The sequence below is a fragment of the Erythrolamprus reginae genome, chromosome 8 (genome assembly GCF_031021105.1).
Source record: "Erythrolamprus reginae isolate rEryReg1 chromosome 8, rEryReg1.hap1, whole genome shotgun sequence".
Classification (NCBI taxonomy): Eukaryota; Metazoa; Chordata; class Lepidosauria; order Squamata; family Dipsadidae; genus Erythrolamprus; species Erythrolamprus reginae.
In genome coordinates, this window is record NC_091957.1 from 2,553,191 (window position 1) to 2,573,331 (window position 20,141).

Sequence of the window (20,141 nt, forward strand, 5' to 3'; positions counted from 1 at the left end):
TAAGGCAAATGTTTGGCAACTCAAAAGCAAACAGCTGAGGTAAGGCCACACAACTTGGCTTTTCGGGGCGAAAACCAAAAAATGGAACAGGTACCACTTTCAACCCATCATCCACGCCCTGGTCCACGGAAATTTACAGTCCGCATTTGTGCACCAGAAACTGACACAATCATTCACTCATTTTCTTTCTTTTTCTTTCTTTCTTTCTTTCTTTCTTTCTTTCTTTCTTTCTTTCTTTCTTTCTTTTGTTTTCTTCCTTTCTTTCTTCCTTACTTTCCTCCTTCCCTTTCCTTCCTCCTCCCTACCCCCTTCCTTCCTTTCATCCGTCTTTCCTCTCCCTTCCTTTCCTTTTTTCTCCTTCCTTCCCTCCTTTTTTCTTCCTCTTTCCTTCCTCCCACCCTTCCTTTAATCCATCTTTCCTTTTCTCTCCTTCCTTCCTTTTTTCTTCCTCTTTCCTTCCTCCCTCTCTCCTCCCTCCCTCCTACCCTTCCTTCCTTTCATCCATCTTTTCTCTCCCTTCCCTCCTCAGTCCTCCCTCCCCTCCTTTTTTCCTTCCTCTTTCCTTCCTTCCTCTGTCCCAACTGATGCCACCACCCCTCTTTTCTCCCACCTCCTCCAAATAAAACCCACTTTTTTTTCTTTCTTTCTCCAGAAGCCGCCCCACCTTAAACCCACCAGACAGAACATCAGAGAACCACCAAAGGGAGGAAAAAGCGAATTTTTTAAAAACCTGGAAGTAAGAGCAGGGGGCGTTGGGAATCAGGCAACTCGCGCCCCCCCCCCTGTTCCTCCCCTCACACACACAACACACCCCCAGGCTAGAAATCTTGAAGGCAGTCCTTAAAGTTGACCATGGCAAGCACAGTGAAATCCGTTCTGATGGAACAAGGCAGAATGGCTGCGTTTTGCTTTTTTTTCTGATAAATGAGTTTAAAAGTGCACCTCTGTTTTTGCTGATTTTTTCTCTCTCTCTCTCTTAAATACGAAGTGTTTCTATTTTTTTTTTTTTACCCCTCTCCGTTCCTCTGTTTCTCCGGCCTCCCCCCCTTGCTACAGGGGGTTTCCGATTACCGATGCTTTGGGGGTATCACCACTAGGGGGCGCCCGTCTTTGGGCCTCCACATGAGGACCTGGGCATCGTTGGCGTTGGGTTTGACCAGGGCACTGGGTGGTATTGGCTCGTTCTTGCTGAGGATTTGGGGCTGCTGTTGGGCAGAAGGTTCCCTTAGCTTGGCCCGCCGCCCGAGAGGTTGGCTGGGCTCCACGTCAATGGCCAGTTTCATCCGCCACTTGATCGTCTGCAGGATAACCATCTCGTTGGTGGTGGTGTTGGTGGCCACCAGCCAGGTGGTGAAGCTTTGATCCCGGTGGATGCAAGTCAGCTTGGGCACGTTGCTGTCACTCACCGGGACCGCCCAAGTGACGCTGGGGTAGAAATTGTCATTCATGCTGATGGTGAACTTGGCTTCCTTCTTGGTGGGACCTACGATGGTGCAGGTCTCTGTGGTGTTACCGTACCAGGGGTAGTTGACACCATCCGAGTCGCTGATGGCTTGGATCTTGCCTTCGAGGAGATCGGGAAGTTCCCAACTTGACCTGGGCAGGAAGTGAAAGAGAAGGACCAAGTTGAAGAAGGTTTTGGAATGACGGAATTCATAGGATTCAATAGACAGTCAACACAAAGACAACAGAAGGAGGAGGAGGAGAAGGAAGAGGAAGAAGAGGAAGAAGGAGAAAAAGGAGAAGAAGAAGAATAGGCATACATAAGTGCACTGGTGTGCCTTTCGTCCCCTGTCCAATTGTCTTTCCTTTCTCTCACTTATCATATATATTTTCTTTCTTTCATATATCCTCTCCTCTAAGTTCACTTTACCCTTATATATATTACTGCATGTCTATTTTTCTTCCTATGTATTTGTGTATTAGACAAATTAATAAATAAATAAAATAAATAAATAAGAAGAAGTTCAGAGGATCATCAGAACTTCAGGATCATCAGACTTCAGAGGATTATCAGAACTGCAGAAAAAGCAATTGCTGCCAACCTGCCTTCCATTGAGGACCTGTTGAGGACCGAGTCAAAAAGAGGGCTGTGAAAATATTTACTGACCCCTCACATCCTGGACATAAATTGTTTCAACTCCTACCCTCAAAACAACCCTATAGAACACTGCACACCAAGACAACTGGACGCAAGAACAGTTTTTCCCTGAATGCCATCACTCTGCTAAACAAATAATTGCCCCAATACTGTCAAACTATTCACTAAGGCTGCAGTACTATCATTATTATTATTCTCATTGTTCCCATCACCCATCTTCTCCCACTTCTGGCTGTATGATTGTAACTTGTTGCTTGCAGCCTTACAATTTATATTGACTGCTTCCTAATGTGATTGGATTGTTTATTAGTACCCCATGACTATCATTAAGTGTTGCACTTTTATGATTTTTGACGAACATATCTTTTCTTTTATGTACACTGAGAGCATATGTGCCAAGACAAATTCCTTGGCCAATAAAGAATTCTATTCTATTCCATTCCGTTCCATTCCACCCTACTCTATTTTTTCATCCCATCCTATTCCATCATTCTATATTCTATTCTATTCTAATATCAGACACTGTCCTAGGCATTTAGTTGGTTCAGCTAAGCCTTGAACGGATGGAGCAAAACCACCAATGATGGTTTATTCAGCAAACTACAGTCAAACCAACCGCAGCCTGCAGTGACTTGAGAGACTAATCTTCTCAACCTCCCTAATCTTCTTTGACAGCCATCCAAAGGGGTGGCTGAAAGCCAAGCTATGCGTCTTGCGAAGCAGTGGTTCTCCGTTCGTCATCACAGCCTCAAAATAGCTTCCCAGATGACTAAACACCAGACTTTCATTTTATTTTAAAGGACAATGGTTTACAAAAGCTTCACCGCGTACATGCCCGTGGTTGCAAGCAAAGTTTGAGTTTGGATGGGGAAAATAATGTACTGGAAGGCTCCTAGTGCCCTACATGGCATTGGGCCAGAATATATCCAGAACCGCCTTCTACCACAGGAATCCCAGCGGCCGATAAGGTCCCATAGAGTTGGCCTTCTCCGGGTCCTGTCGACCAAACAATGTCGTTTGGCGGGCCCCAGGGGAAGAGCCTTCTCTGCGGCGGCCCCGGCCCTCTGGAACCAACTCCCCCCAGAGATTACAACGGCCCCCACCCTCCTTGTCTTTTGCAAATTACTTAACACCCACCTTTGTCGCCACACATGGGGGAGTTAAGTTATCCTTTCCCCCTAGGCTATTACAAGTTATGCATGGTATGTTTGTGTGTATGTTTGGTTTTTTATAATAACGGTTTTTTAGTTGTTTTTATTAATTGGATTGTTACATGTTGTTTTACCAACTGTTGTTAGCCGCCCTGAGTCTGCGGAGGGGGCGGCATACAAATCCAATAAATAGACAGACAGACAGACAGACAGACAGACAGACAGACAGACAAATAAAAAATAAATAGATAAATAAATAAATAAATAAATAAATAAGTAAATAAATAAGTAAATAAATAAATAAATAATCTGCTTTGCAAAGCCAACCCCGCCCCGTGTTTCCAAAAATGGTGGTTTACTGCAGCTTGGCTGGCTTGTCAATCCAGCCAACCAGCTGAGCTGTTTATTGAATAAGCATTGTGTAACCAAGGCATGAAATTTGAAAGAACAGGTTAGGGATGGTTTAAAAAAAAAAATCTATCCGTGCAATCGCTAGGAATGGAAACCAGAATTTGATGGCGTATAATCAATCAACTTGGTGTGATGCAACAGGAATAATGGACCACGATTTAATTATTTTTTTTAGATGAGTTTGAAACAAACCATATGTACACACTGTATACATACTATATAACACACACAAACACACATAAATAGAGAACCTATGACTTGTTGAGTCATTATTTTAGACATATTTCCTTATGTAAACAGAAAAACAGAAGGATTGTGGCTGGATGATTATGGAGAAGCCGGTGGGAAGTAAAAAAAAAAGCAATTTTTGACTTCCCACCAGTTTCCCCATTGTCTGCTTGTAGGATGCTGGCAGGGAGCGTTGAAAAGACAGAGAGAGAGATGACACGGAGGGAGGGTTATATAGATGAATGGGAAGATAGAGAGAGAGAGAAAGAATGGATAGACAGTGTAAGTTTGTAAATAGCTGAGATGGGGAGAGAGAGAGATGATGGTTGGTTGGGTGGGTGGGTGGGTGGAAGGAAGGAAGGATGGATGGATGGATAAATGAATGCAAAGAGAGACAGACAGAGAGATAATATGGAAGGAAGGAAGGAAAGGAAAATATTATTTTACTGAAATAGTAGATCCTTGGAACAAACTTCCAGCAGACGTGGTTGGTAAATCCACAGTAACTGAATTGAAACATGCCTGGGATAAACATAGATCCATCCTAAGATAAAACACAGGAAATAGTATAAGGGCAGATTAGATGGACCAGGAGGTCTTTTTCTGCCGTCAATCTTCCATGTTTCTATGTTTCTAAGGAAGGATGGATAAATGAATGCAAAGAGAGACAGAGATGATATGGAAGGATGGATGGATGGATGAAATGAATGCATTGAGAGACAGACAAACAGACAGATAATATGGATGGATGGATGGAAGGAAGGAAGGAAGGATAAATGAATGCAAAGATGGACAGACAGATGATATGGAAGGATGGATAGATGGATAAATGAATGCAAAGAGAGACAGAGAGAGACTATATGGATGGAAGAAGGACGGATGGATGGACGGACGGACGGATGGATGGCTAAATAAATACAAAAAGAGACAGACAGATGAGATGGATGGATGGATGGATAAATGAATGCATGGGGAGACAGACAGACAGGATGGATGGGTGGGTGGGTAGATAGATGGATAGAGATAGAGTGTGTGTGTAGGTGTTATTTAAAAAGCAGAAGCTTCCCTGACCTGCCGCAAGCAACCTGCTAAATAAATAAAAGCAATGCCAGATAAATAAGTAACTACTCCGTGCCCCTCTGCTGCATCTGCTGTTGTTCAGGAAAGCCGATGCCTTTCGGTCCAACCTCTGAGGTCAGGAAAGGCGTGGCCGACCGCTAACCATCTCTCCTCCTAGCATCCGCCCCATGTGACTTCTGCTAACTTCCAATAAGACTTGGTTTGTTCTGTCGCCCTGAAAATCAAGCGAATGTTAGCTGCCTCCAACAAGGAGCATCCTGGTTTATTTCACTCAAGGCTGCAGCAAAACAAAAAACAAAAAAAACAACAACAGCCAAACAGCTGGGTCCACCCCACCATCTTTCATAATCCCTCGCATTTGGGAGTCGAGTTCCCTTCTGCATCTGCGGAAACAAAAGCCCGTCGCTGGCCTGCTATCTTCCAGGATCATCTGTTTCTGCAAATTTGAGGAAGTCTGGTTGACGTTCCTCAGGAAATGGGTGTCTTTCAAATACCAACCGAGCCACGTTTGGGATTCGGAATGACCCTTTGGAGACCTTTGCCTTTGCCCTGGCTGAGACCGAGGGGCCAGGAAGAATGGCGTGGCCCTTTCGGGGGGATTATCAGGGTGTTTCCACCAGTACAGTGGTACCTCTACCTACGAATGCCTCTACTTATGAACTTTTCTACATAAGAACCAGGTGTTCAAGATTTTTTTGCCTCTTCTCAAGAACCATTTTCCACTTACAAACCTGAGCCTCCAAAACTGTATCGGAAAAGGCAGGGAGAAGCCTCCATGGGGCCTCTCTAGGAATCTCCTGGGAGGAAACAGGGCCGGAAAAGGCGGGGAGAAGCCTCTGTGGTGCCTCTCTAGGAATTTCCTGGGAGGAAATAGGACCGGAAAAGGTGGGGAGAAACCTCCCTGGGGCCTCTCTAGGAATTTCCTGGGAGGAAACAGGGCCAGAAAAGGCAAGGAGAAGCCTCCGTGGGGCCTCTCTAGGAATCTCCTGGGAGGAAACAGGGCCGGAAAAGGTGGGGAGAAGCCTCCGTGGGGCCTCTCTAGGAATCTCCTGGGAGGAAACAGGGCCTCCACCCTCTCTGTGGTTTCCCCAATCGCACACATTATTTGCTTTTACATTGATTCCTATGGGAAAAATTGCTTCTTACAAACTTTTCTACTTAACAACCTGGTCATGGAACGAATTAAGTTTGTAAGATTTTTATTAATATTGATTGTTTCCTCATTGTCCTATGACAATCATTAAGTGTTGTACCTGATGATTTTTGACAAATGTATCTTTTTCTTTTATATACACTGAGAACATCTGCAGCAAGACAAATTCCTTGTGTGTCCAATCACACTTGGCCAATAAAGTAATTGTAATTCTAAGCTTCCAGTGTTGGAGCATTCACAACTTCTGGAGGCAAGCAGTTCCACTGATTCATTGTTCTAACTGTCAGGAAATTTCTCCTAAGTTCTAAGTTGCTTCTCTCCTTGTTTAGTTTTCACCCATTGCTTCTTGTTCTACCCTCAGGTGCTTTGGAGAATAGCTTGACTCCCTCTTCTTTGTGGCAGCCCCTCAAATATTGGAAGGCTCCTGTCTCCCCTGGTCCTTCTTTTCATTAAACTAGACATTTATTTATTCATTCATTCATTCATTCATTCATTCATTTATTTGATTATTTGATTTGTATGCCACCCCTCTCCGAAGACTCGGGGCGGCTAACAACAATAAAAAGACAATGTAAACAAATCTAATATTAAAAATAATTTTAAAAAACCCAATTTAAAGAACCAATCATACATACAAGCATACCATGTATAAATTCTATAAGCCTAGGAGGAAGGGAAAATTTCAATTCCCCCATGCCTGACGACAGAGGTGGGTTTTAAGGAGCCTGCGAAAGGCAAGGAGGGTAGGGGCAATTCTAATCTCTGGGGGGAGCTGGTTCCAGAGGGTTGGGGCCGCCACAGAGAAGGCTCTTCCCCTGGGTCCCACCAGACGACATTGTTTAGTCGACGGGACCCGGAGAAGGCCAACTCTGTGGGACCTAACTGGTCGCTGGGATTCGTGCGGCAGAAGGTGGTCCCGGAGATATTCTGGTCCGATTTACCCAGTTCCTGCAACTGTTCTTTGTATGTTTTAACCTCCAGTACCCTAAATCAAGGGTAGGCAAAGTTGGTTCTTCTACGGCACGTGGGCTTCAACTCCCACAATTCCTGAGCTGGCATGATTGGCTCGGGAATTCTGGGAGCTGAAGTCCACATGTCATAGACGAGCCAACTTTACCAATCTAGATGGCTCTTCTTTGCCTTCTTTCTAGAGTCATATTTTTTTTTACAACAAGGCTAGGTTTAAATAGCCAAACCCCCATATCTTCTGTAGATGGTTGTTTCTTTTTAACGCCTGCTGTTTTTAACTTCCCTTTCTTCTCCAAGGGCTGGGCTAGAGTCAGCGCAAGCTTCCTCTTTTACTTCCTGTGTTAACAGCCAGCCGGGTGTCAGGGGTTCAAGCATTCCTGCCATGCCCTAGTAAGCGAAGTATGGTTGAGCTCCAGACAAACTTGAGCTGCAAGCCTAGATAGGGCTGGAAGGGTGCCCACGAGGGCTTTGAGGGCAATGATAAGGCATTTCCTACATCCCAGGGTGATTTAATTCAGCCACGTAAGGACTAGAGCAGTGTTTCTCAACCTTGGCCGTTTGAAGATGTGTGGACTACAATTCCCAGAATTCCCCAGCCAGCAACGCTGATCCAGTTCTACAGAGGAATCATTGAGTCTGTCATCTGCACTTCTATAACTGTCTGGTTTGGTGCTGCAACCCAACAGGACCGACCCAGACTTCAGAGGAGAATCAGAACTGCAGAAAAAAACAATTGCTGCCAACCTGCCTTCCATTGAGGACCTGTAGACTGCACGAGTCAAAAAGAGGGCGGGGAAAATATTGACTGACCCCTCACATCCTGGACACAAATTGTTTCAACTCCTCCCCTCAAAACGTCGCTACAGAGCACTGCACACCAAGACAACTAGACACAAGAACAGTTTTTTCCCGAACACCATCACTCTACTAAACAAATAATTCCCTCAACACTGTCAGACTTTCTCCTAAATCTGCACTTCTATTCTACTAGTTTTTCTCATCATTCCTTTCACCCATTTCCTCCCATGTTGACTGTATGACTGTAACTTGTTGCTTGTATCCTAAGATTTTTATTAATATTGCTTCTTCATTGCTTATTTGACCCCTATGACAATCATTAAGTGTCGTACCACGATTCTTGACAAATGTATATTTTATTTTATGTACGCTGAGAGCATCTGCACCAAGACAAATTCCTTGGGTGTCCAATCACACTTGGCCAATAAAAATTCTATTCTATTCTATTTTATTCTATTCATCTTCAAATAGCCAAGGTTGAGAAACCTTGCCTGATACCAGAGCTGGGTTTGAGTGCCTAAAAGGTTCAGCCTCAACCAAATCCAATTCTGGTCACCCACCATGTACACAAAATGATGCCGAGACACTAGAAAGAGTGCAGAGAAGAGCAAGGAAGAGGGGCTGGAGGCTATGGTGGCAACTTAAGTATGAGCCATGGTGACGCAGTGGTCAGAGTGTGGTACTGCAGGTTATTTCTGCTGACTGCCAGCCGTCTGCAGTTTAGCAGTTCAAATCCTACCAGGCTCAAGGTTGATGCAGCCTTCTTCCTTCCGGGGTGGGTCAATTGAGGCGCAGGATGGTTGGGGGGCAAGAGACTGACTCTGCAAACTACTTAGAGAGGGCTGTAAAGCACTGAAAAGCTTATAATGAGCCGGGGTGGCGCAGTGGGTAGAGTGCAGTACTGCAGGCCACTAAAGTTGACTGCTAGATCTGCAGGTCAGCAGTTCAAATCTCACCACCGGCTCAAGGTTGGCTCAGCCTTCCATCCTTCCAGGGTGGGTAAAATGAGGACCCAGATTGTGGGGGCAATAGGTTGGCTCTGTTAAAAATTGCTATTGCTAACATGTTGTAAGCCGCCCTGAGTCTAAGGAGAAGGGCGGCATAAAAATCAAATAAATAAATAAAAATAAATGTTGTAAGCCGTCCTGTGTCTAAGGAGAAGGGTGGCATTAAAAAATTGAATGAAAAAAAGAAAGAAAGAAAGAAGGAAGAAAAAGAAAGAAAGAAGGAAGGAAGGAAGAAAAAGAAATAAAGAAAGAAGGAAGAGAAAGAAAGAAGGAAGGAAGGAAGAAAGAAAAAGAAAGGAAGGAAGGAAGGAAGGAAAAGAAAGAAAGAAAGAAAGAAGGCAGTATATAAATCTACGTGCTATTGTTATTGCTAAGTAGGTCCAGTCTAACAAAGAGAAATATTAGGTGATTCAGTTAAAAGAAAAATGGAGACAGCCAGAGGAGAATAAGGAACTTAAAGCTGCAAAAAGTGAGAATGAATTTAGGGAGTCAAATCAAGCGGCTGCATTTTTTTTTGTACAAAACACAACAGCCTGGCTTGGGGATTGGAAAAGATTTCAAATTCAGTTCTCTTTTTAAATAAAACCTGACCTTTCCCCCTTTTTATTTTAAGGAAGATCACGATAAATTGTGCTAATGAAAATTATGAAAAGATAAAGATGACAGGTCGTTCGATACGAAGGCCCAAGGTTTAAAAGTCGAAGCAAAGGGGGCGTCTACAAACTTGAAGCCTGGAGACTTTGGGATTCTCAAATTGTCCTCTGATCATTTTTGTCCTGACTCCTGTTAGCCTTGCGGTGAAATGGAAGAGGGAATCTGGACTTTTGTTGTAGAGTTGTGAGTTTTAACGGACTTGGCAGGGGTGATTCTTGCTTTCTTGGTCCGGCCTTCCAGTGGTCTCTTGTGTTAAACCAAGAGGAAGTTAACACGACACTATGCTGATGGTGCACAAAACTCCGTGCCACCCTTCCTTCTCACACACACACACACACTTTTCCATACACTAAACCTACATTTTGTGTGGTTGCACAATACACTAAGCCAGTGTTTCTGCACAACTGGCCAACTTGAAGAGGGGGTGAACTTTAACTCTTAGAATTCCCCAACCGGCATGCTTTATTAGTCTGTGTGAACTTCCACTCCAAAAATTCCTAACGTGTTGGCTGGAGAATTCTGATAAGCCCATGTATTTTAAAGCATTTAGCCTGGAGAATTCTGGGAATTGAAGTCCATGCATCTTTAGGGAATTCTGGGAGTTAAAGTCCACCGACTGTAAAGCATGCTAAAGAATTCTGGGAGTTGTAATCCATTCTTCTTAAAGCATGCTAGCTGGGGAATTCTGGGAGTTGAAGTCCATACATTTAAACATGCTGGCTGGGGAATTCTGGGAGTTGAAGTCCATGCATTTAAACATGCTGTGGCGAGGGGGGCGTTTGCCCAGGTTCGCCTGGTGCACCAGTTGCGGCCCTATTTGGACCGGAACTCACTCATGCCCTCATCACCTCGAGGTTCGACTACTGTAACGCTCTCTACATGGGGCTACCTTTGAAAAGTGTTCGGAAACTTCAGATCGTGCAGAATGCAGCTGCGAGAGCAGTCATGGGCTTCCTTAGGTATGCCCATGTTACACCAACACTCCGCAGTCTGCATTGGTTGCCGATCAGTTTCCGGTCACAATTCAAAGTGTTGGTTATGACCTATAAAGCCCTTCATGGCATCGGGCCAAAATATCTCCGGGACCATCTTCTGCTGCACGAATCCCAGCGACCGATTAGGTCCCACAGAGTTGGCCTTCCCCGGGTCCCGTCAACTAAACAATGCCGTTTGGCAGGACCCAGGGGAAGAGCCTTCTCTGTGGGGCCCCCGACCCTCTGGAACCAGCTCCTCCCAGAGATTAGAACTGCCCCCATCCTCCTCGCCTTTCGTAAACTCCTTAAAACCCACCTTTGCCATCAGGCATGGGGGAATTGAAACATCTCCCCCGGGCCTATACAATTATGTATGGTATGCTTGTGTGTATGTTTGCTTTTAATAATGGGGCTTTTAGTGTTTCTTTTAAATTATTAGATTTGTTATATATTGTTTATTATTGCTGTGAACCACCCCGAGTCTACGGAGAGGGGCGGCATACAAATCAAATCAAATCAAATCAAATCAAATAAATAAATAAATAAATAAATAAATGCTGGCTGGGGAATTCTGGGAGTTGAAGTCCATGCATCTTAAAGAATGCTGGCTGGGGAATTTTACAGAGGTCGAAGTCCACCCATCTTAAATTTGCTGGCTGGAATATTCTGGGAGTTGAAGTCCACCCTTCTTAAAGCATGCTGGCTCAGGAATTCTTAAAGTGGAGAAACACTGCACTACTCCTTAAATAAAAACCAAAATTCTATCCTGCCAAAAATTCCTGGTCCAACCAACCCTGTCAACTGCAATCTCTCCTCCCCCAAAAAAGACAGTCACTTACATGCCATGGTCACCGTAGTAGTTGTAAAACTCCATGTGACTGCAGGCTTGTATCCAGCCTACAATCCAGGTCTCCTTTTTGGGCACCGGAGGTAACAGGACCTGAGCCGAAGCGCGGAAATGCGGCGTACGGTATCTCAACACCACACTGGACGACTCGTCGATGTTGGTGGGGACGTGATCAATGGAGGTCTTGATCTCCAGGACGTTGATGCTCTCCCGAAAGCCTTTTGCCTTGCAGCTGATGCTCTGGATACAGCCCATGGCCCAAAGTACCAGCACGATCGCCAGAAGGCACCAACAATCTTCTTCATCGGTCAATTCAAAACTGATATCCATAGGATAGAACACGCATTCTCATTAGAAGACTTGAACCAATCTTTCTGGCAGGCTGAATAAAATCAAATTCTTTTCCCCCCCTAGGGGGTACCATGCCACGGAGTCAAGTCCACGGCTTTTGCTCCAAAGTGGGAAAGATGGGAGTCCAATAATCCACTTTTGCTTGGTGGTTGTTGGTGTTTTTTTTGGTGTGTGTGTGTGTGTAAAGACCGTTTGCAGCTGGATTCGATTCCCTGATCGGTGAGTTGCAATCAACCGGCCTTATATTTCTTTTGATATATTTCTTTGGGGTTTTCTTTCTCTTTCTCTTCTGGTTTTAATCTTTTAAAACAAGATGAAGGCGAAGAATAAATACCTCTCTTTCATCTCTGGGTTCTAACTTCTCTGTGACGACTTCAAGTTTTCGCTTCCTGGGGGAGATTCATTCATAACTTCCCTTTCGAGAAAGCGAGAAAAAAAAAGCATTATCTGGGTTTGTTTTTGAAACAGTCAAAAGGATTTTTTTTAAAACATCACCCAAATTGGTAAATTTTGGTATATTTAACCTATTATCTCTCCCTCCCCCCCCTCTTTTTATTGTAACCCATTGTCTCTTATTTATCTCATTCTTCAGCTGCCGAAAAACATTTCCCCCTTAAAACGGGGAAAAAAACCAGCATTCAAAAACAGCTCAGTAAATAGTCACAGATTTCTGGCCCTTGTAGATTTATTTATTATGAAATTCATATGCTGCCCATCTGGCCAAGTGGCGACTCTAGGCAGCTCACCACGAGTAATAACTATTAAATATAAATAAATATTAGCAAATGAATTAAATGAAAATTAAATAATTGAGGTTCACTGTTTTGTAACTATAATGGAAAATAAGAGATGAGCGCCAAGTGGAGATATTAGGAAATATATATATCAGCATACAGTATATATATCGAGTCCATGGAGAGGGGTGGCATACAAATCCAATAAATAAATAAATAAATAAATGAGTGAGTGAGTGAGCGAATGAATGAATGAATGGATAAATAAATAAATGAATGAATGAATGCAGTACCTAACTCCTGGCTTAAAACTTGCCAGAACCATGAGATGAGTGGCAAAAGCATAAGATAGATAGATAGATAGATAGATAGATAGATAGATAGATAGATAGATAGACAGACAGACAGACAGACAGACAGACAGACAGACAGACAGACAGACAGACAGACAGACAGAGACAAATAAATAGGTGGGTGGATGGGTGGGTGGATGGATAAGATAGATATAATAAATTAAATTTTAGGGGATATATAGAGAAAACAGAGATAGAATTGATGATTGATGATGAATGATACATAGTAGACAAAAGAGAGAGAGGGGACAGAAAGATGAGAGAGAGAGAGAGAAAGAAAGAAAGAAAGAAAGGGGGGGAGGGAGGGAGGGAGAGAGAGAGAAATTTGGGCCACAATCAATAAAGGCTGCTAAAACTTACCATCCAAAGTCCAGTTTTAACTCTCCAGATCTGTCAATACTAGTTTTCAAGATAGGTCATAATTTGTTAAGAGTGGAGGTTACAATGGCTGTTTTAAGCTGCCTTAGTGGGGCCAATCAAGACATTCTTGAGGCCTCCAAAGAGTTCTTAAGTTAATAGACACATCTGTCCTTCCTTCCTTCCGTTTGTAGATTTCTTTAGTCACATCCGCAAAATGGTAGGCAGGGCAAAAAACATATAAGAGAATGGAAGTGAAAGGACCTCTCAGAGCCTCTCAAGAGCCATTAATTCAGACTTTAGCTCACTCCTGACCCAGGATGGTATCTTGTCAGGGTCTCAAGCTTTTACTCACCTTTGGATAGGAATACAGTAATTGTAACCACGGTCTTTTTTCAACCTTTCCAGAGATTCCAAAATATCCAGCTTCCTCACCCCACCAGCCGACGATTCCCCCCCACCCCACCCCAAAAAACGGCATTTAAAGGCTCACTGAAATCTACCCACCTAATCTCCCACGCGTTCTCCTCCAAAAGCGAAGTCGGGGTGCTTGGAAGGCCAGCCGGAAAAAGTTTGATTTCAACTTTTCTCTCGTGGGTTGTTGGGGGCTTTTTTTGTGTGTGTGTGATGTTGCCGTCGCGCGTTTGGGACCCCTTCTCTCTCCTTCTCTGGCGGGTTCTGGGTTTGCTTGTTGTTGTTGTGGGTTTTTTTTCCTGCCCTTCTGTCTCTTTCTCTTTCTTCAACCCACCCCCCGGGTCTGAGGCTCCTGCGCTGGCTCCCCACCGTCGTCTGCTGGGCGTCCTAGTGTGTCCCCGGCGCCGCCGCCCGCTTGCGCATCAATCGCGCCTTTGGTGACCTCGCGGCGCACCTCACAATCGCCTCCCGCCACGTTCTCCCCCCACCCCCGCGGAGGGGCCCCCACCTGAAAGAGGCGCCGGGGTGGGGGGGAGGCGGCCCCGGGGCCAGCAGCCGTGCTAGGGCTCCGCTGGCGCCTCCTCTTCCTCGCCCTCCGTCTCCCTCTGCGCGTCTCCGCGTCCTTCCCAGCCGGCCAACGCCGCAGCTGGGAAGCCGCAGCCGGCGCGCTCTTCCTCGCCTCCTCTTCCTCGCTGCCTCCAGCCTCTGCCTCGCCGCTGCCGCCTTGCAGCGTCTGTCCAGCCCCCGGCGGCGGCGCAAGGAAGCCGGGCGCAAGGAAGCGAGGACCCGCGCGCGCCGGTGCGTCTCCTGCTCCCCGTTCGCCTTGCGGCCGCCTCTTGCCGGGGCGCGGAGAGGGTCCTCGGCGGCGCGGGGCGGGCAGTTTGCCTGGCTTGGCTGGCTCGTCCCTCTGCTACCCTTCATCCAGCCCCGAGCAGCCTCCTCCTCCTCCTCCTCCTCCAGCTCCTGGGATCTCCAAACGGCCTCGTTTTGGCAAGCTTTTTTGCGCACCGACCTCGCCACCTCCCGCTGTTTTTCAAGGCTGCTGGAGAGGAGGAAAGCGCCCGGACGAGCAGGTCGTCTGCAGGGCTGCCCCCACCTTTTGGCCACCTTCCCCGCCCCCCAAGGGAGAGAAAGGACCGGCCCCTTCTTTTCCCAAGGAGCAGCCCGCGCGTCTGCCTTGGATCCGGAGCCGCCTTCCGCGCAAAGGAGGTAGTGGCGGCGGCGGCGGCGGCGCCCCGTTCTTCCCAGCCGCGCGCTAGGCAGGTGCGCGCCGCAATCCTGACGCGCGGTTGGCCTTCGCCTCGCCTTCTCTTTCTTCGGGAGACAAGGGATCGGGCCGGCACTTTTGCGCCCCTGTTTGCAACGCCTCGCCGGCTTTCCCTGCCCGCCTCCGCTAGGCGGGCAGCGGGCAAAGAGGCGAGTGGTGTGTGTGGGGGGGGGGGGGGGGTGAAGGGCAGGAGTTTGGAGCTCCCGTCTTCGTGGGCTGCACGGGCGACCAAACTTTTGGAAATGGGAAAAAATATCCATCATCCATCCATCCATCCATTCTTCCTTCAAGGTCCCTTCCAACTCTGTTATTCTGTTTTTGTCTCTATCTATCTATCTATCTATCTATCTATCTATCTATCTATCTATCTATCTATCTATCTATCATCTATCTATCTATCATCTATCTAAATTATCTAATTCATTAATCTCTCCCCCTCCAACTCTAACTCATTCTCCCTCTCCAATTCTCCCCCCTCTTTCTCCCCAATTCTGTCTCTCTCCAATTATCTAATTCATTCTCTCTCTCTACCCCCCATACTCTTCCTCCCCCCTCTCTCCCTCTCCTCCCTCTCCAATTATCTAATTCATTCTCTCTCTCCAGTTCTCCCTCTCTCCAATTCTCTAATTCATTCTCTCTCCAATTATTTATCTCTCCCTCCTTCTCTCTCTATCTCTCCAATTCTCTCTCTCCAATTATTTATCTCTCCCTCCTTCTCTAACTCTCCAATTCTCTCTCTCTCTCCAATAATTTATCTCTCCCTCCTTCTCTCTCTATCTCTCCAATTCTCTCTCTCTCTCCAATTATTTATCTCTCCCTCCTCTCTCTATCTCTCCAATTCTCTCTCTTTCTCTCCAATTATTTATCTGTCCCTCCCTCTCTCTCTCCAATTATCTAATTCATTCTGTGTGTGTGTGTCTGTGTGTGTGTGTGTGTCTCCTACTTCAGGGCCTCTCATATTGAGCAGGTTGTCCTATCCTCTTTGGCAACTTGATAGGTGCAGTCCGTCCTGAACGCCAACCCGGCGCCCCCCTCTGGGCTGTGTGCCCTGACGCGGAGTCCCGAAGAGAAGGGCTGCCAACACCACCACCACCACCCCCGTCCGTCCGTCCCTCCCCCCATCTCCAAACTGCAGCACTTTTCAAAGCGCCTTTCAAGTTTGAGGAATGCTGGGTATTGTAGTTTTAATCCCCCCTTTCGCCTCCCCTCCATCACCCTTGGAGAATAAACCTTGTTATATTTTGTGTTGGTGTAGTTGCTTTTTGCCTCCCAAGTTGAGGCTGGGTCCTAGTGCCCCAGGAGTTGGCCTGCTTGACCTTGGCCCAATTCCATCTCTTGATGGACTGTTGGCAGGAAGCAATGCGAGCTAAAAGGCTATTTCTCTCCACCACCACCTAGGATTCAGAGTGACCTGGAATGGTAGCTTAAGGTCTTCTGGATCTTGGCGATAAACTGGTGTGAAGCATAGGAGCCAGGCTGGAATGTGGTGGTTGAGATAAGAAGAGAAAGAGAGAGAGAGAGAAAGGAGGGAGAGATGGAGAGAGGGGGAAGAGGAAGAGAGAAAGGAGGGAGAGATGGAGGGGATTGCTTCTCTCGTTGGTTCTATATCTATCATCACTATTTATCTATACTCTCTCTCTGTCTACCTATCCTCCATGTTTCTATCTATCATGTGTCTATCATCTATCTATCTATCTATCTATCTATCTATCTATCTATCTATCTATCTATCTATCTATCTCTATATCTATCTATCTATCTATATCTATCTATATCTATCTATCTATCTATCTATCTATCTACCTATCATCTATCTATCTATCTATCTATCTATCTATCTATCATTATCTATCTACCTATCATCTATCTACCTGTCTTTCTGTCTGCCTGTCTGTCTACCTACCTACCTACCTATCTATCATCTATCTGTCTATTTATCATTATCTACCTATCATTTACCTGTCTGTCTTTCTGTCTTTCTGTCTGTCTACCTACCTACCTACCTACCTATTTACCTACCTATCTACCTATCTATCTATCTATCTATCATCTATCTATTTTAACAACAGTCTGGATAGAACTGTTTTAGCTGGATAGAACTTTAAGCAACATACACTCTAAGCCCGCAGAAAGGTTACTGTAAAACAGGAAGAAGAATACAGCACAAGAGGATTTCCCCATTCCATACTTGGATTTTCCCCTCTGTTTCCCGAAGAACATTTTACAGGTTTTTCTAACGGTCTATGGGGACAGGAGAGCGTCACATCTTTCTGTGATCTGGGTCGGAAATGATTTAAGCCTCTACAGCCAATCTCTGAAATAGTTTGTTCTCCCAATCACAACAGGATTTTATTCTATTTTATGGTTTTTTTGTAATACGACAGCCTGGAGATTACAGCTCTAATCCAAAATATGGAATTGAAACCTGGTTTCTTATAATCCTCCTCCCTCCCGCCGCCTTTATTCCTCCAACTCTACCGACTAACTTGGTTTCGGGGCGTTGAAAGGAACTCGTTCAAGGTGCTAAAATAGACTCGGGCCAAGAGATCGTATTGCAGGATCAAAATAGACCCAGGCCACAGCCGTGACAGCTTGTCTCCATCACTTTGGAAACCTGAACTGGAAAGAGCGACAGGCGAGACAAACCCGGTTTATGGGGCCGGCTCTGTGTAGAAACAACAATGAGGAAGCCATGCTAGAAGAGGCCTGTTACACCTTCATTGCGGGAAAAACTTCCAGAGCCATTGACGAGTTTCCAAACATGCAGAATTACCTGTTTATGGATAGGATTGATTCTTTATTCTTTCTTTATTGGCCAAGTGTGATTGGACACACAAGGAATTTGTCTTTGGTGCAGGTGCTCTTGGAGGGGGAGGGGGGAGCAGGGAAAATCTTAAACCTAAAATAAAGAACAATGAAAATGCTATAATAGAGTAAGCCAGGAGTTGGACTAGAAGACCACCAAGGTCCAACTCTGTTATTCTATTCTATTCTATTCTTTCCAATCCAATACAGTGGTACCTCTACTTACGAACTTAATTCGTTCCGTGACCAGGTTCTTAAGTAGAAAAGTTTGTAAGAAGAAGCAATTTTTCCCATAGGAATCAATGTTAAAGCAAATAAGGCGTGCGATTGGGGAAACCACGGGGAGGGTGGAGGCCCTGTTTCCTCCCAGGAGATTCCTAGAGAGGCCCCACGGAGGATTCTCTCCGCCTTTTCTGACCCTGTTTCCTCCCAGGAGATTCCTAGAGAGGCCCCATGGAGGCTTCTCCCTGCCTTTTCTGGTTACAGTTTCGGAGGCTTGGGTTTGTAAGTGGAAAATCTTGAACAACCGGTTCTTATCTGGAAAAGTTCATAAGTAGAGACCTTTCCATTCCATTCTATTCTATTGATTCCAATATTCTATTTTATTCTATTGATTCCAATATTCTCTTCTCTTCCAAAATTCTCTTCTCTTCTCTTCTCTTCTCTTCTTCCCTTCCCTTCCCTTCCATTCTATGAACTCATGGCCTCCCACAACACTTAAAGATCCAAACAGTTTTGAGTGCAGAGGATCAGCCTGGAATTCTCTTGGCCCCTCGGATGATCTCTTGAGGGTCAGGATGAAATCTGGGGAGGGGAACGTTTGGTGCATTCATCCCAACGGTCCACCTGCCTACCAAAATAGCTCTTCTCCTGGGTTGACCACAAAACCCATCCAGCAGAGCGGTTTTCACAGGGCAAACTCAAAAAGAGAACAGAAGGAGGGGGAAAAAGCTTTTGCCAGATTTGAATAAATTGTGCAGGTGCAGTTACTCAGCATTGACCTGAGCTGGTGAATTAGATGTGTGAACACAATCCAAATGTGTCAACAGTTCGTATCTGCACCTTGAAATCATAAGGCTGCTTGGCAGAGTCATTTCCTTTCTTTCTTTCTTCCTTCCTCCCTCCCTGCCCCATTCTTTCCTTCTTTCTGCTTTTCCTTCCTTCTTCTCTCTTCCTCCTTTTCCTTTCTTCCTCTTTTCCTTCTTCCATTCCTCTCCCCCACTTCTCTTTTCCCTTCCTTCCCTCTTTCCCTCTTCTTTACCTGCCCCTTCCTTCCTTCCTTCCTTCCTTCCCGTCTTTCCGCTTTTCCCACCCTCCCTTCTTTTCCTTTCTTCCTCTTTTCCTTCTTTCATTTCTCCCCCCTCTCTTCTCTTTTTCCTTCTTTCCTTCCTTCCTTCTTTCCTTCCTTCCTTCTTTTCCTTCCTTCCTCCCTCCCTCCCTCCCTGCCCCATTCTTTCCTTCTTTCTGCTTTTCCTTCCTTCTTCTCTCTTCCTCCTTTTCCTTTCTTCCTCTTTTCCTTCTTCCATTCCTCTCCCCCACTTCTCTTTTCCCTTCCTTCCCTCTTTCCCTCTTCTTTACCTGCCCCCTTCCTTCCTTCCTTCCCGTCTTTCCGCTTTTCCCACCCTCCCTTCTTTTCCTTTCTTCCTCTTTTCCTTCTTTCATTTCTCCCCACTCTCTTCTCTTTTTCCTTCTTTCCTTCCTTCTTTCCTTCCTTCCTTCTTTTCCTTCCTCCCTCCCTGCCCCTTTCCTTCCTTCCTTCCTTCTTTCTGCCGTTCCTTCCTTCCTCTTTTCCTTCTTTCATCCCTCCCTTCCCCTCTTCTCTTTTTCTTTCCTTCTTTCCTTCCTTCCTTCCCCCACTCCTTTCCTTCTCCCTCTTTCCCTTTCTTTATGGACAAAACTGCTGCTTGATAGGAAAAATCAGCAGATGAGATTTCCCCTCCCCCATCAACACCCCTCCCCTTTTCCATTCATATTTTATTTAAAAGCTGCAATGGGAATAACTCCAAACCAAAAACCCAAAAACCAAAGCAGGGGGGGAGGAAATATAGCTGCAAAAACCTCTCTTCCCTTCTCTGGCCCTTCATCAGCTTGCTGGCAGCTGGGGGGGAAGAAGCATCCCCTCACTGCCTCCCCCTGACAGCTGCTCTCCAACCCCCTCCCCCTCGACTCCAGAACCCATTATCCCAGCCCCCATCAGCTGGGGAGGATGGGATCCGCAGCCCCCTGGAGCCCCCAAAGGGCATCAAGGGCCGTGGGGCAGTTGCAAAGGGAGCCGAGGGGCCTTTGCATCCTTTGTAATCACCCCAGCGAAGAAACAGTTGAAAAAATCCTTTGGCTTGATCGTCCGCCCTCCTTCGACTTCCACCCATTGGATGCCCAGGCTTTGCTCAGGTGCCCGAGTGGCTAATTTAGCTGTCAATGATTCCCCACTCCTCCCTCCTCCTTCCCTCCTTCCTTCTCCTCCTCTTCCAAGCTTGGTGGGCTTGG

The 20,141-nt window shown here is 45.8% G+C and overlaps 1 protein-coding gene across 2 annotated transcripts; it reads right to left on the bottom strand.

The window, feature by feature from the left end:
* Positions 1-180: 180 nt before the first annotated feature.
* Positions 181-13,763, bottom strand: FAM78A (family with sequence similarity 78 member A). Of its 2 annotated transcripts, none has more exons than XM_070758487.1 (3): positions 13,172-13,366; positions 11,366-12,139; positions 181-1,596 (listed from the first exon to the last, which is right to left on the bottom strand). In XM_070758487.1, exons 2-3 carry the CDS (start codon positions 11,701-11,703, stop codon positions 1,068-1,070), a joined length of 867 nt encoding a protein of 288 aa, XP_070614588.1. In that variant the 5' UTR covers positions 11,704-12,139; positions 13,172-13,366; the 3' UTR covers positions 181-1,067. The 2 variants fall into 2 exon arrangements, with proteins under 2 accessions (XP_070614588.1, XP_070614587.1); XM_070758486.1 differs by lacking the exon at positions 13,172-13,366 and adding an exon at positions 13,676-13,763 and having other exon boundaries at positions 705-1,596.
* Between the last annotated feature and the right edge of the window lie 6,378 nt (positions 13,764-20,141).